General features: G+C 46.4%; 1 protein-coding gene across 2 annotated transcripts in view; it reads right to left on the reverse strand.

The window, feature by feature from the left end:
- The window catches only part of LOC137561759 (ankyrin repeat and sterile alpha motif domain-containing protein 1B-like), a 145,559-nt gene that overhangs the window by 16,641 nt on the left and 114,391 nt on the right, over positions 1 to 14,527 (reverse strand). For both annotated transcript variants that reach the window (XM_068273109.1, XM_068273108.1), the window contains exon 6: positions 10,651 to 10,788. In XM_068273109.1, coding sequence (XP_068129210.1) covers positions 10,651 to 10,788 — 138 coding nt within the window. The remainder of the gene's footprint in view (positions 1 to 10,650; positions 10,789 to 14,527) is intronic.

Here is a 14,527-nt window from a genome sequence, read left to right on the forward strand (position 1 = left end):
ATCCCCCTCTGATCCCCCTCTGATCACCTGTCTATCACCTGTCCATCACCCCTTGGCCCGCGGGGGTAACCGATCACCTGCCCAGGCCCTCGATTGCCCTCATACCCCCCTTCTGATTACATCCCCTGCTCTTTGTTTACATCTGTCCTCCCCAGCAATCACTAACTGATCTGCGATCAGTAACCCCCTGTGTCTGCCTCTCATCAGATCAGGACTCAAGTTTGCCCCGTGCAGGCTCCTGATCAACCCCCCACTCCCTCAAATCGCCCTCAGACCCCCCCCCCTAATCACCGTCCAAGTGCATTGTTTTTGACTGTGCTGCGCTTGTATTCGATTGTGCTGCGCTTGTATTTGATTGGGCTGCGATTGTATTTGATTGTCCCGTGATCTGCTTCGATTGTCCCGTGATTGTTTGATTGCCTGAGACCCCACTTCCCACCACACCCAACCCCACCCTCCCCCCCCCCACCACACCCAACCCCACCCTCCCCCCACCACCTCCAACCACCACCTTCCGAGTGCATCAGATTTGCTTGTGCTGTGATTGGAGTCGATTGTGCTGTAATTGTATTTGATTGTCCCGTGATCGGCTTCGATTGCCCCGTGATTGTTTGATTGCCTGAGACCCCACTTCCCGCCACACCCAATCCCACCCTCCCCCCATCACCTTCCGAGTGCATCAGATCTGCTTGTGCTGTGATTGGAGTCGATTGTGCTGTAATTGGATTTGATTGTCCCGTGATTGTTTGATTGCCTCTGAGACCCCACTTCCCACCAACCCCAATACCTCTCAAATACTCCCTTTTTGCTAGGTAGGTGCTCTTTTTTTCTGGGTAGTCTCGGAGGAAAACCCCATAAATTTAGCAATCCAAAATGGCAAGAAGGGGGCTTTCCGATGACGAGGTATACAGGTATATGGACCAGTCGGATGAGTTCTTTTGGGAAGAATCATCCGTCGAATCTTCCGGGTCCAATTTTGAACCTGTAGAAAGCAGTGGTTCCCTGACCGATACTGATGACGAGGCTATGGTCCCGGCTACAGCCAGGCGTACCAGACCCCAAGTCGTTAGACCGCAGGTGGCGCAGGATCCGCCTCAAGGGCAGCAGGGTGGTGCTAGCGCTGTTGATAGTTTTCTTGGTGAGGCAGGCACCAGCAGCGCAGCATCTCCTGGACTTAGTGCCAGTGCTTCCGTAGACCCTGACGAAGTGGTGAGCGTCAGCATGGAAGTGGAAACTGGTACGGTGGCAAGTGCAGTAGTACCCCCGTCGCAGCCACCAAGAAGAAGACGGGCCCGTAGTACCCATAGACTCCCAGAGGTGCTGGCACAACCAGATTGGCAATCCCCTGATTCCGCCGCACCCGTAGTGCCCCCTTTCACCGCCCAGTCTGGAGTCCAGGTGGCGACAGCTCATCTAGGAACGGCCCTAGACTTTTTGCAGCTGTTCATCACCCAGGTTCTCCTGGACTTAATTGTGGTTGAGACCAATCGTAAAGCCACACAATTCATCACCGAGCACCCGGAGAGCATGTATGCCCAGCCTTTCGGGTGGAAACCAGTCCAAGTTTCCGACATTAAAATCTTTTTGGCCCTTATCCTTCACTTGGGACTAATGAAACAAAATGTATTGCGGTCGTATTGGTCTACGAACCCAGTACATCATGTTCCCTTGTACCCTGCTGCCATGTCCAGGACACGATTTGAGTCCATCCTGCGCTTCCTGCACTTCAACGACGACGAAACCTGTCTTGAAAGGGGAGACCCTGCTTATGACCGGCTCCACAAAATTCGGCCCCTCATAGACCACCTGTCCTCAACATTTGCAGATGCTTATATCCCTGAACAGAACATCTGCGTAGACGAGTCCCTCTTACGCTTTACCGGGCGCCTTGGCATCAAACAGTACATCCCAAGCAAGCGCGCCCGGTATGGGGTGAAACTGTATAAGCTCTGTGAAAGGGCCACAGGCTATACATGTCGTTTTAGGGTCTATGAGGGAAAAGACTCAAAATTGGAGCCGGTCGGATGCCCTGACTACCTGGGGAGCAGTGGAAAGGTTGTGTGGGACTTGGTGTCACCCTTGTTCCGGAAGGGGTACCATCTTTTTGTGGACAATTATTACACAAGTGTGGCCCTCTTTCAGCACTTAAAGTTAGAAGGAATCCGATGCTGTGGCACTGCGCGGCCTAGTCGCCAGGGCTTCCCCCAACGGCTCGTTACCACCAGACTTCAACGGGGGCAGAGGGCCGCCTTGCGTACTGAAGACCTGCTCGCGGTGAAATGGAAGGACAAGAGGGACGTTTACTTTCTGTCCACCATTCACACAGACACGACTGTCCAAATTCAACGGGCAACTAAGGTCATTGAAAAGCCCCTTGTCGTCCACGAATATAATGTCAACATGGGAGGGGTGGACTTCAATGACCAGAGGTTAGCGCCCTATTTAGTTACCCGGAAAACAAGACGCTGGTATAAGAAAGTGTCTTTTTATCTGATTCAATTGGCAGTTTACAACAGCTTTGTTCTCTACAGTAAGGCTGGGAGAACTGGATCTTTCCTCCAATTTCAGGAACAGATCATTCTGGACATCCTGTATCCAGGAGGTGCCAGGCCCCCCCCCCCAGATGCAACTAGCCGACTGCATGGTAGGCATTACGCCTATCAGATTCCGTGTGCCCCAGGTCAACGCATCCGAAGAAAACGTTGTCGTGTCTGCAGCAGGACTGGAAGAAGGAATGACACCAGTTTTTATTGTCCCCGCTGTCCTGACCAGCCTGGCCTATGCGTAGGGCCGTGTTTTGAGAGGTACCACGAGCAGGTACACTATTAGAACCTAGGGAACTCCAGACACAGGAGTAGGCACACACTCAGTGGTCTTTTGCACATTGTCGCAGGGAGAGGAGAGGTAAGCTTGAAGACCAAACGGGTAAGCATAAAAGTGGGAAGAAGGATCGGTTTCCATGCTTGATATTGCTGATCTGTCCTGGATTGGCGATATAAGACGGCATGTTTGAATTTCCCTTGAGTGTGGACACCCCCGGTTTATATGTGATTTGGGCCGATGATGATGCTTTAATGCCACACAGAGTCATCTCTATTGGCAGGCATATTGCTGTATCCTACAGGCATAATGCTGTATACTAAAGTTCTGAGGCCCAGTCACATAAGTTGGTGGCTCACCCTGAGTGCAGGGTGGCACGGGGTGTCTCTCTCCTGAGGTTATCACTGCCATTGATGTGGAGGAAGATCTGCCATTGATGGGGAGCAAGGTATGTTTGCCGTTCATTTTTCCTTTCAGCCCAGAGTGCATTACTTGTATACCCAATATAAGGAGTATAGCAGAAACTCCTAATACTGGCCATACATGTAATGATTGCAGAGACCCTAAAATGCCAGGACAGACTCCACAAATGACCCCATTTTGGAAAGAGGACACCCTAAAGTATTATGTGAGGTGCACGGTGAGTTCATAAAAGATTTTAGTTTTTGTCACAAGTTAGCAGAATTTTTTTTTTTATTTTTTTTTAACAAAGTGTCATTTTCCGTTAACTTGTGACAAAAAATAAAATTTTCAATGACCTCACCATTACCCTCATGGAATACCTTGTTGTGTATTCTTTCCAAAATGGGGTCATTTGTGGGGTTTGTTAACTGTCCTGGCAAGTGGGCGGGGTGCTAAATTGTGAGCACCCCTGTAAAGCCTAAAGGTACTCATTGGACTCTGGGCCCCTTAGAGCAGTTAGGGTGCAAAAAAGTGCCACACATGTGGTATTGCCGTACTTGGGAGAAGTAGTACAATGTGTTTTGGGGTGTATTTTTACACATACCCATGCTGGGTGGGAGAAATACCTCTGTAAATGACAATCTTTTGATTTTTTTACGCACAATTGTCCATTTACAGAGTTATTTCTCCCACCCAGCATGGGTATGTGTAAAAATTCACCCCAAAACACATTGTACTACTTCTCCCGAGTACGGCGATACCACATGTGTGGCACTTTTTTGCACCCTAACTGCGCTAAAGGGCCCAAAGTCCAATGAGCACCTTTAGGATTTCACAGGTCATTTTGCGGAATTTGATTTCCAGACTCCTCCTCACGGCTTAGGGCCCCTAAAATGCCAGGGCAGTATAGGAACCCCACAAATGACCCCATTTTAGAAAGAAGACACCCCAAGGTATTCCGTTAGGAGTATGGTGAGTTCATAGAAGATTTTATTTTTTGTCGAAAGTTAGCGGAAAATAGATTTTTAATGTTTTTTTCACAAAGTGTCATTTTCCACTAACTTGTGACAAAAAATAAAATCTTCTATGAACTCACCATACTCCTAACGGAATACCTTGGGGTGTCTTCTTTCTAAAATGGGGTCATTTGTGGGGTTCCTATACTGCCCTGGCATTTTAGGGGCCCTAAACCGTGAGGAGTAGTCTGGAAATCAAATTCCGCAAAATGACCTGTGAAAGCCTAAAGGTGCTCATTGGACTTTGGGCCCTTTAGCGCAGTTAGGGTGCAAAAAAGTGCCACACATGTGGTATCGCCGTACTCGGGAGAAGTAGTACAATGTGTTTTGGGGTGAATTTTTACACATACCCATGCTGGGTGGGAGAAATATCTCTGTAAATGGACAATTGTGTGTAAAAAAATCAAAAGATTGTCATTTACAGAGGTATTTCTCCCACCCAGCATGGGTATGTGTAAAAATACACCCCAAAACACATTGTACTACTTCTCCCGAGTACGGCGATACCACATGTGTGGCACTTTTTTGCACCCTAACTGCGCTAAAGGGCCCAAAGTCCAATGAGCACCTTTAGGATTTCACAGGTCATTTTGCGGAATTTGATTTCCAGACTCCTCCTCACGGCTTAGGGCCCCTAAAATGCCAGGGCAGTATAGGAACCCCACAAATGACCCCATTTTAGAAAGAAGACACCCCAAGGTATTCCGTTAGGAGTATGGTGAGTTCATAGAAGATTTTATTTTTTGTCGAAAGTTAGCGGAAAATAGATTTTTAATGTTTTTTTCACAAAGTGTCATTTTCCACTAACTTGTGACAAAAAATAAAATCTTCTATGAACTCACCATACTCCTAACGGAATACCTTGGGGTGTCTTCTTTCTAAAATGGGGTCATTTGTGGGGTTCCTATACTGCCCTGGCATTTTAGGGGCCCTAAACCGTGAGGAGTAGTCTGGAAATCAAATTCCGCAAAATGACCTGTGAAAGCCTAAAGGTGCTCATTGGACTTTGGGCCCTTTAGCGCAGTTAGGGTGCAAAAAAGTGCCACACATGTGGTATCGCCGTACTCGGGAGAAGTAGTACAATGTGTTTTGGGGTGAATTTTTACACATACCCATGCTGGGTGGGAGAAATAACTCTGTAAATGGACAATTGTGTGTAAAAAAAATCAAAACATTGTCATTTACAGAGATATTTCTCCCACCCAGCATGGGTATGTGTAAAAATACACCCCAAAACACATTATACTACTTCTCCTGAGTACGGCAATACCACATGTGTGGCACTTTTTTGCAGCCTAACTGCGCTAAGGGGCCCAAAGTCCAATGAGCACCTTTAGGCTTTACAGGGGTGCTTACAATTTAGCACCCCCCAAAATGTCAGGACAGTAAACACACCCCACAAATGACCCCATTTTGGAAAGTAGACCCTTCAAGGTATTCAGAGAGGGGCATGGTGAGTCCGTGGCAGATTTCATTTTTTTTTGTCGCAAGTTAGAAGAAATGGAAACTTTTTTTTTTTTTTTTTTTTTGTCACAAAGTGTCATTTTCCGCTTACTTGTGACAAAAAATAATATCTTCTATGAACTCACTATGCCTCTCAGTGAATACTTTGGGATGTCTTCTTTCCAAAATGGGGTCATTTGGGGGGTATTTATACTATCCTGGAATTCTAGCCCCTCATGAAACATGACAGGGGGTCAGAAAAGTCATAGATGCTTGAAAATGGGAAAATTCACTTTTGGCACCATAGTTTGTAAACGCTATAACTTTTACCCAAACCAATAAATATACGCTGAATGGGTTTTTTTTTATCAAAAACATGTTTGTCCACATTTTTCGCGCTGCATGTATACAGAAATTTTACTTTATTTGAAAACTGTCAGCACAGAAAGTTAAAAAAATCATTTTTTTGCCAAAATTCATGTCTTTTTTGCTGAATATAATAAAAAGTAAAAATCGCAGGAGCAATCAAATAGCAGCAAAAGAAAGCTTTATTAGTGACAAGAAAAGGAGCCAAAATTCATTTAGGTGGTAGGTTGTATGAGCGAGCAATAAACCGTGAAAGCTGCAGTGGTCTGAATGGAAAAAAAGTGGCCGGTCCTTAAGGGGTAGAAAGCCCTAGGTCCTCAAGTGGTTAAAGAGAGTCTGAAGCCAGATTAAAAATGGCTTTTAAAGTGAACCAGAGACGAAGCACCCTTGTGTATTTTACCATAGAAATCAGTGGAAACATTAGAGAAAACATTTACCCTGCTCTCTGTTTCATCCTCACTGCTAAAAGTGTCTGTAATCTAGCTGAGATAAGAATCCCGGACTGAGCATTCAGTCTGGCTTTGCTATAATGACTCAGCTATAATGATTCCTGAGCAGAGCCAGCAGGGGGCAGGCTTGGACTTGAAAAGACACCAAAGAACACAGTCTCAGCTATAATCATTCTGTAGCAAAGCCAGACCGACTGCTCAGTCGGGATTCTTATCAGAGGTGATAACAGGCAAATTAAACAGAGAACAATGAAACAAAGAGCAGATTAGGTGTTTACTGTCATGTTCCCACTGATTTATAAGGTAACATACATGAGGGTGCTTCATCTCTGGTTCTCTTTAAAGGGATACTTAAGTCAAAAAAAAAAAAAAAGATTTTTACTCACCTGGGGCATCCCTCAGCCCCCTGAAGCTGTATGGTCCCCTCGCAGCCCCGCTCCGATTGTCCTGTCCCCGCCGTCAGCTACTTCTGGGTTCGGCGACAGCCGCCAACAGGCTGGGAACATGAGTGTATATCACCCTCTATACTGCTATAGCGTATAACAAATACGCTATAGCAGCATAGAGGGTGATATAGCGGCTGGGAACGCGGAGAATTACTCGCGTTCCCAGCCTGTCGGCGGCTGTCGCCGAACCCGGAAGTAGCCGCCGAAGGGGACAGGAAGATCGGAGCGGGGCTGCGAGGGCACCATACAGCTTCAGGGGGCTGAGGGATGCCCCAGGTGAGTAAAAATATATATTTTTTTTTACTTAAGTATCCCTTTAAGCTTATATTCAGCAGGGGCATGTTTGTCCCTGCTAAAACACCGCTATCCCGCGGCATAACGAGGGGTCTTTACCCCCCAAATCCCCCGTGCAAAATCCACGACCAACTTGGTCGTGGATTTTGCTGCCCCTGTGCACTTCCGTGTGAGGCAGGGCTATGAGCTGCAGCCTTGCCTCACACGCGTCTATCAGCGGCGGATCTCCGCCTCTCCCCCGCCCCTCTCAGCGAAGGCAGACTGAGAGGGGCGGGGGAGAGGCGGAGATCCGCCGCTGATAGACGCGTGTGAGGCAGGGATGCAGCTCATAGCCCTGCCTCACACGGAAGCGCTCCCCGGAGGTAGCAGGGGGGATTTGGGGGGGGGGGGGTAAAGACCCCTCGTTATGCCGCGGGATGGCGGCGTTTTAGTAGGGGCAAACATGCCCCTGCTGAATATAAGCTAAAAAGCCATTTTTAATCTGGCTTCAGACTCTCTTTAAGACATGCCCCTGTCATGCCTGTAACAGAGGCGTAGCTAGGGTTTTCAGCGCCCGGGGACAAAGACAGTTTTTGCGCCCCCCTCTGGACAAAATGGATGTGGCTACGCATCAGGATGTGGTCGTGGTCATTGGTGGAGTCAAATGTTGTTTAGATATATGTTGTTATGGTTGGGCAAGGGGGGACATATGTCCCCGTGCTGCGCCTGGGGACATATGTACCCCCTTGCCCACCCATAGCTACGCCTCTGCCTGTAACCACACCCATCGTCATGCATATTACAAAGAATTTGGAATCAAATGATGTCGTTTTATCATTCACATCATCATTAGTTTTTCTTCATTTTAACATTTCAAAATAAGAAATACAGTATATCAATTTAATTGATGGGAATAAAGTTTATAGTCAGTTAAAATATTTTTAGTAGAAAAATACATATATTAACACAGATCTGTACATCATCCTTGAAAGAGGGACAACTGAGGAAGAGAGAGGGACAGAGGGTTTTGGTACCCAAAGAGGGACTGTCCCTCCAAAAAAGGGACACTTGGGAGTTATGGGTAGTGTAGTCCTGTGTCCTACAGGCAATTGGTGAATAGAGTAACTTTATTGGCAGTGTGCAGGGGATGCTTAAATGATGATATTATTTGGACATTTAAAAATATTTCAACACGTGGCCAATTATGGACACAGGTATATTGGTATATCAATATATATTCATAACCTCAACAACCCTGTTAAACTACAAACACAATTACAAACACTGCAACGCAAAAAATGACAAACATAGGACCCTGCAGGAGAGTGCACCGGCAGGGTCATATGTATAGCACCGCCCCCTCTCAGTGACGAACTCCCTGCTGGGCAGAGTGCACTGACAGGGTCATATGCATAGCCCCGCCCCGTCTCAGTGACATACTCCCTGCTGGGCAGAGTGCACCGGCAGGGTCATATGCATAGCACCGCCCCCGCTCAGTGACGTACTCCCTGCTGGGCAGTGTGCACTGACCAGCTCATATGCATAGCCCCGCCCCCTCTCAGTGACATACTACCTGCTGGGCAGTGTGCGCTGACAGGGTCATATGCATAGCACCGCCCCCGCTCAGTGACGTACTCCCTGCTGGGCAGTGTGCGCTGACAGGGTAATATGCATAGCCCCGCCCCCTGTTCAGTGACGTACTCCCTGCTGGGCAGTGTGCACTGACAGGGTAATATGCATAGCCCCGCCCCCTGCTCAATGACGTACTCCCTGCTGGGAAGAGTGCGCTGACAGGGTCATATGCATAGCACCGCCGCCGCTCAGTGACATACTCCCTGCTGGGCAGTGTGCGCTGACAGGGTAATATGCATAGCCCCGCCCCCTGCTCAGTGACGTACTCCCTGCTGGGCAGTGTGCGCTGACAGGGTCATATGCATAGCCCCGCCCCTCTCAGTGACATACTCCCTGCTGGGCAGAGTACGCTGACGGTCATATGCATAGCCCCGCCCCCCGCTCAGTGACATACTCCCTGCTGGGCAGAGTGCGCTGACAGGGTCATATGCATAGCGCCACTCCCTGCTGGGCAGTGTGCGCTGACAGGGTCATATGCATAGCGCCACCCCCTGCTCAGTGACGTACTCCCTGCTGGGCAGAGTGCGCTGACAGGGTCATATGCATAGCCCCGCTCCCGCTCAGTGATGTACTCCCTGCTGGGCAGGGTGCGTTGCCTGGGTCATATGTATAGCGCCACCCCCCACTCAGTGACGTACTCCCTGCTGGGCAGAGTGCGCTGACAGGGTAATATGCATAGCCCCGCCCCCTCTCAGTGACATACTCCCTGCTGGACAGAGTGCGCTGACAGGGTCATATGCATAGCCCCGCTCCCACTCAGTGTTGTACCCCCTGCTTTGCAGAGTGCACTGACGGTCATATGCATAGCACCACCCCCACTCAGTGACGTACTCCATGCTGGGCAGAGTGCGCTGACAGGGTCATATGCATAGCCCCGCCCCCACTCAGTGACATACTCCCTGCTGGGCAGTGTACGCTGACAGGGTCATATGCATAGCCCCGCCCCCCTGCTCAGTGACGTACTCCCTGCTGGGCAGGGTGCGTTGCCTGGGTCATATGCACAGCTCCGCCCCCCACTCAGTGACGTACTCCCTGCTGGGAAGAGTGCACTGATACGGTCATATGCATAGCCCCGCCCCCCACTCAGTGACGTACTCCATGCTGGGAAGAGTGCACTCATATGCATAGCCCCACCCCCATTCATTGACCCACTTGCAATAGCTGGCAACAAAATTACATCTTCCCCACTGAGTCCATGGGAGTGTGAAGGGTGAATAGTAATGAACGCCGCCGGGACTTTTGAAGTAGCAGGGTGAGCCGTTTTTAAGCTTTGCTCTGCGTCAAAATTTCCTGGTGTCTTAATTACAGGTGCGGCCCCTAGAGCTGATCAATGATTCATCTCACAACAGGTTCCCAACCAACAACTCCACATTTAAAGGGAACCCAAACTGAGAAGGATGTGGATTTTTCCTTTTAAAATATACCAGTTGCCTGACTCTCCTGCTGATCCTGTGTCTCTAATACTTTCAGTCACAGCCCCTCAACAAGCATGCAGATCAGGTGCTCTGACTGAAGTCAGACTGGATTAGCTGCATGCTTGTTTCAGGTCTGTGATTTTGCCACTACTGCAGCCAAAGAGATCAGCAGGGCTGCCAGGCAACTGGTATGGTTTAAAAGGAAGCACCCATATTTCTGTTTAGATTCCCTTTCAATAATAATGACACTGGAGATGGTCAACAAGATGCACATTTTTCATGCTTGCATGCAAATTTAATGCAAAAAAATTAACAATTTGCATTAAATACACGTGCAAGTCACGGAAATAAAAAAAAAAAGACCATATTTATCTACGCTGGAACTCACCACATCAAAAGCTGTGAAGACATGACAGTAATGGAGATTAGATTTCAAGTCTTTAGTGATATATGCGAAGGTAGAGAGGTCTTCTGGGTCCTGTGCAGCGCAGGAGATATTGCGAATTTCGTGTTCAGCGATGACGGCCTGTACAGAGAAGAAAACAGCCAATCACAGAGGGGAAGACACAGTGGAGAAGATATAACTTCCTGATCTATAAGAACCAGGCCCAGATTTACATCACAGTGGCCTATAGGCACAGATGTCCCAGCACCCTAGACTCCGCCCTCCATGTACCTACAAACCCCACCGAACCACACCGCAAGTGGGCTGGCTGTCCCAGCTGCCACTCCTCCCTTACTTCCCTTGCCTGTCATAGGTAGCTACATGTACCCCTTAGTATTAGGTAGTCAGAGGTACCCTCAGTATTAAGTAGCTAAAGGTGCCCCTGACTGAAGGGAGATCTCCCGTAATAATTAGAAAGGACCATAGACAGAAATTCTTATAAAGTCTTGCGGTACAAAAATATCAAAAATCTTTATGGACACATATACAAACAAATTCATATAATGTCTCTGTAAGGAGCTCCTTGTCTTTATGAGCAGTCATCCGAAACAGGGATGTAACAATCGATAGTAGTATAGGCGTTTCAGGCGTACAATGCCCTTCGTCAGGCCACAGTGTGAAGCACTTTCTATTGACCCTTTTGGCTTTACATGGTAGGAGCAAAACAAGGAAGAAACCAACATCTGGCCGAAAAGGGTCAATAGAAAGTGCTTTACACTGTGGCCTGACGAAGGGCATTGTACGCCCGAAACGAGCGTGTCATTGCCTAAATATTTTCCTTGAATGTATTAAAGAGGAACTGCCTAAACAAACATACTGTCATTAAGGTGCAATAGTTATGATAATTAACCTATTTTGGTTCCTGGACGTAGAAACTACGTCCAGGAACCATGCGCGCTACCGCGCGCTCCCGACCCGCGGTTTGTTAGCCAGGCAATCAGTGTATCGGGCTATGGTGCCCGATCACTGATTGCTCTCCCCCGCTGAAAAAGCGACAGCTTCTCTCGGAAGCTGTGCTTTTTCTGGCTGTTCCCTCCCCGATGCGTCACTCTAAGCGTGTGTTATGCTTAGAGTGACGTCATGTAAACAAACTCATGGCCGCCATCTTGTGGCCAAAAAGTAATACTACAACTGAAAGTAAAAAAAAAAAAAAATTAACACACATTTACATTATAAATCTATTGTTTACCTCCCACCCTCCCAAAGCTACCCAAATAAAATGTTTACTATAAAAAAAAACATTACAATAAAAAAAAAAACATGTAAATATTTACCTAAGGGTCTAAACTTTTTAAATATTAATGTAAAGATGAAATATTTCTATTTTTTTTTTATTTTAAACTTGTAAATAGTGATAGATGCAAAATGGAAAAAATGCACCTTTATTTCCAAATAAAATATTGTCGCCATACATTGTGAAAGGGACATAATTTTAATGGTGTAATAACCGGGACATATGGGCAAATACAATACGTGAGTTTTAATTATGGAGGCATGTATTATTTTAAAACTATATTGGCTGAAAACTGAGAAATAATGAATTTTTCCATTTTTTTCTTATTCTTCCTGTTAAAATGCATTTACAGTAAAGTGGCTCTTAGCAAAATGTACCCCCCAAAGAAAGCCTAATTGGTGGCGGAAAAAACAAGATATAGATCAGTTCATTGTGATAAGTAGTGATAAAGTTATAGGCTAATGAATGGGAGGTGAACATTTCTCACGTGAAGACGACGGAACGCGAATGGGTTAACCTATTTTGGTTCCTGGACGTAGAAACTACGTCCAGGAACCATGCGCGCTCCCGCGGCCGATCGCGCACGTGCACGCGCGCTCCCGGCCCGCGGTTCGTTAGCCAGGCAATCAGTGAATCGGGCTATGGTGCCCGATCACTGATTCCTCTCCCCCGCTGAAAAAGCGACAGCTTCTCTCCGGAAGCTGCACTTTTTCTGACTGTTACCTCCCCCATGCGTCGCTCTAAGCGTGTGTTACGCTTAGAGTGACGTCATGTAAACAAACTCATGGCCGCCATCTTGTGGCCAAAAAGTAATACTACAACTAAAAGTTAAAGAAAATGAAAATCAACACACATTTACATTATAAACCTATTGTTTACCTCCCACCCTCCCAAAACTACCCAAATAAAATGTTTAATATAAAAAAAACAAAACATTACAATAAAAAAACAACAACATGTAAATATTTACCTAAGGGTCAAAACTTGTCGCCATACATTGTGATAGGGACATAATTTTAACGGTGTAATAACCGGGACATATGGGCAAATACAATACGTGAGTTTTAATTATGGAGGCATGTATTATTTTAAAACTATAATGGCTGAAAACTGAGAAATAATCCATTTTTTCCGTTTTTTTCTTATTCTACCTGTTAAAATGCATTTACAGTAAAGTGGCTCTTACCAAAATGTACCCCCCAAAGAAAGCCTAATTGGTAGCGGAAAAAACAAGATATAGATCAGTTCATTGTGATAAGTAGTGATAAAGTTATAGGCTAATGAATGGGAGGTGAACATTTCTCAAGTGAAAACGACGGAACGCGAATGGGTTAAAATAGATAGGTAATATAATCTCTTACCCACCCAGTTTTAAAAGAACAGGCAAATGTTTGATTTCATGAGGGCAGCCATCTTTTTGGTTGAAAGGAGGTGACAGGGAGCATGAGCCACAGTTCCAACTGTCCTGTGTGCTGATCACCCCTCCCAGTTGCTAGGAAACGTGAACAACATAGGAAATCCCATCATGCTTTGCACAGCATCAGGGGAAAAAGCCCAGGCAGTTTTCTTTAATGGGGTGGGGCTTAGCTAAAAATGCAGCTAAAAATAATGCTTTGGTAAGAAAAACAAAGTTCTGATGCTGTGAAACTGTTAAAGAAACACCAAGCCTTTTCAGTTCTGCTGAGTAGATTTTTCGTCCGGAGGTTCACTTTAAGCCTATACTACTATTGATTGTTACATCCCTGTTTTGGATGACTGCTCATAAAGACAAGGAAGGAGCTCCTTACAGATACCTTTTATGTATTTGTTTGTATCTCTGTCAAAGATTTTTGATATTTTTGTACCGCAAGACTTTGCAAGAATTTCTGTCTATGGTCCTTTCTAATTATTACGGAAACTAAAAGGGGTTAAGTGGATTAACCTGAAAAGGACTTGCAGTTTTTTTTCCTTTTTTTGCTTATAAAAAAGTATATTCCCAACTAGATTACTACTTGAAGGGAGAGCTCGTCAGTGGAATGTCGAGACGCGGGTGATTAACCTCTCATTACACCCTCATCAGAACTTTGCATAGGGAAGGAGGGGGGGAGGTGCTCAGGGAGGGGACTGAGCCGCTTTTCCATCATCAGGTGCCTATAGGCACTTGCCTACAGTGCCTTATAAGAAATCCAGCCCTGATAAGAACATATGTGAATAATAGGGGCCTGGGAAAATCGGGTGCAGGAAAACTGCCGATGGTAGAATACTGGTACATTTACCAATATTCTGCAATTTAAAGCATTCATTTTGGATTGTAAAATATTGTTAATTATTACTGATATTTTACTATAGCTAAACCTAGCCGTACTCTCACACAGACCCCTCCCCCGACATCTAACCCAAATTGCCCCCCTCCCCCTGCACAAACACCCTTTGTGATGCCTAACCCTAATCATCCTCCCCTGCAAAAAAAACTCTCCTGGGCAACTGACCCTAACGATAACCCCATCCCCGAAAAAAAATCCTTCCTAACACCGAACCCTAATCCGCACCCCCTGCAAAAAAAAGAAATACAACACTGCAAATAAAGATATCATTGGGTGCCCAAAT

The sequence above is a fragment of the Hyperolius riggenbachi genome, chromosome 3, assembly GCF_040937935.1.
Source record: "Hyperolius riggenbachi isolate aHypRig1 chromosome 3, aHypRig1.pri, whole genome shotgun sequence".
Classification (NCBI taxonomy): Eukaryota; Metazoa; Chordata; class Amphibia; order Anura; family Hyperoliidae; genus Hyperolius; species Hyperolius riggenbachi.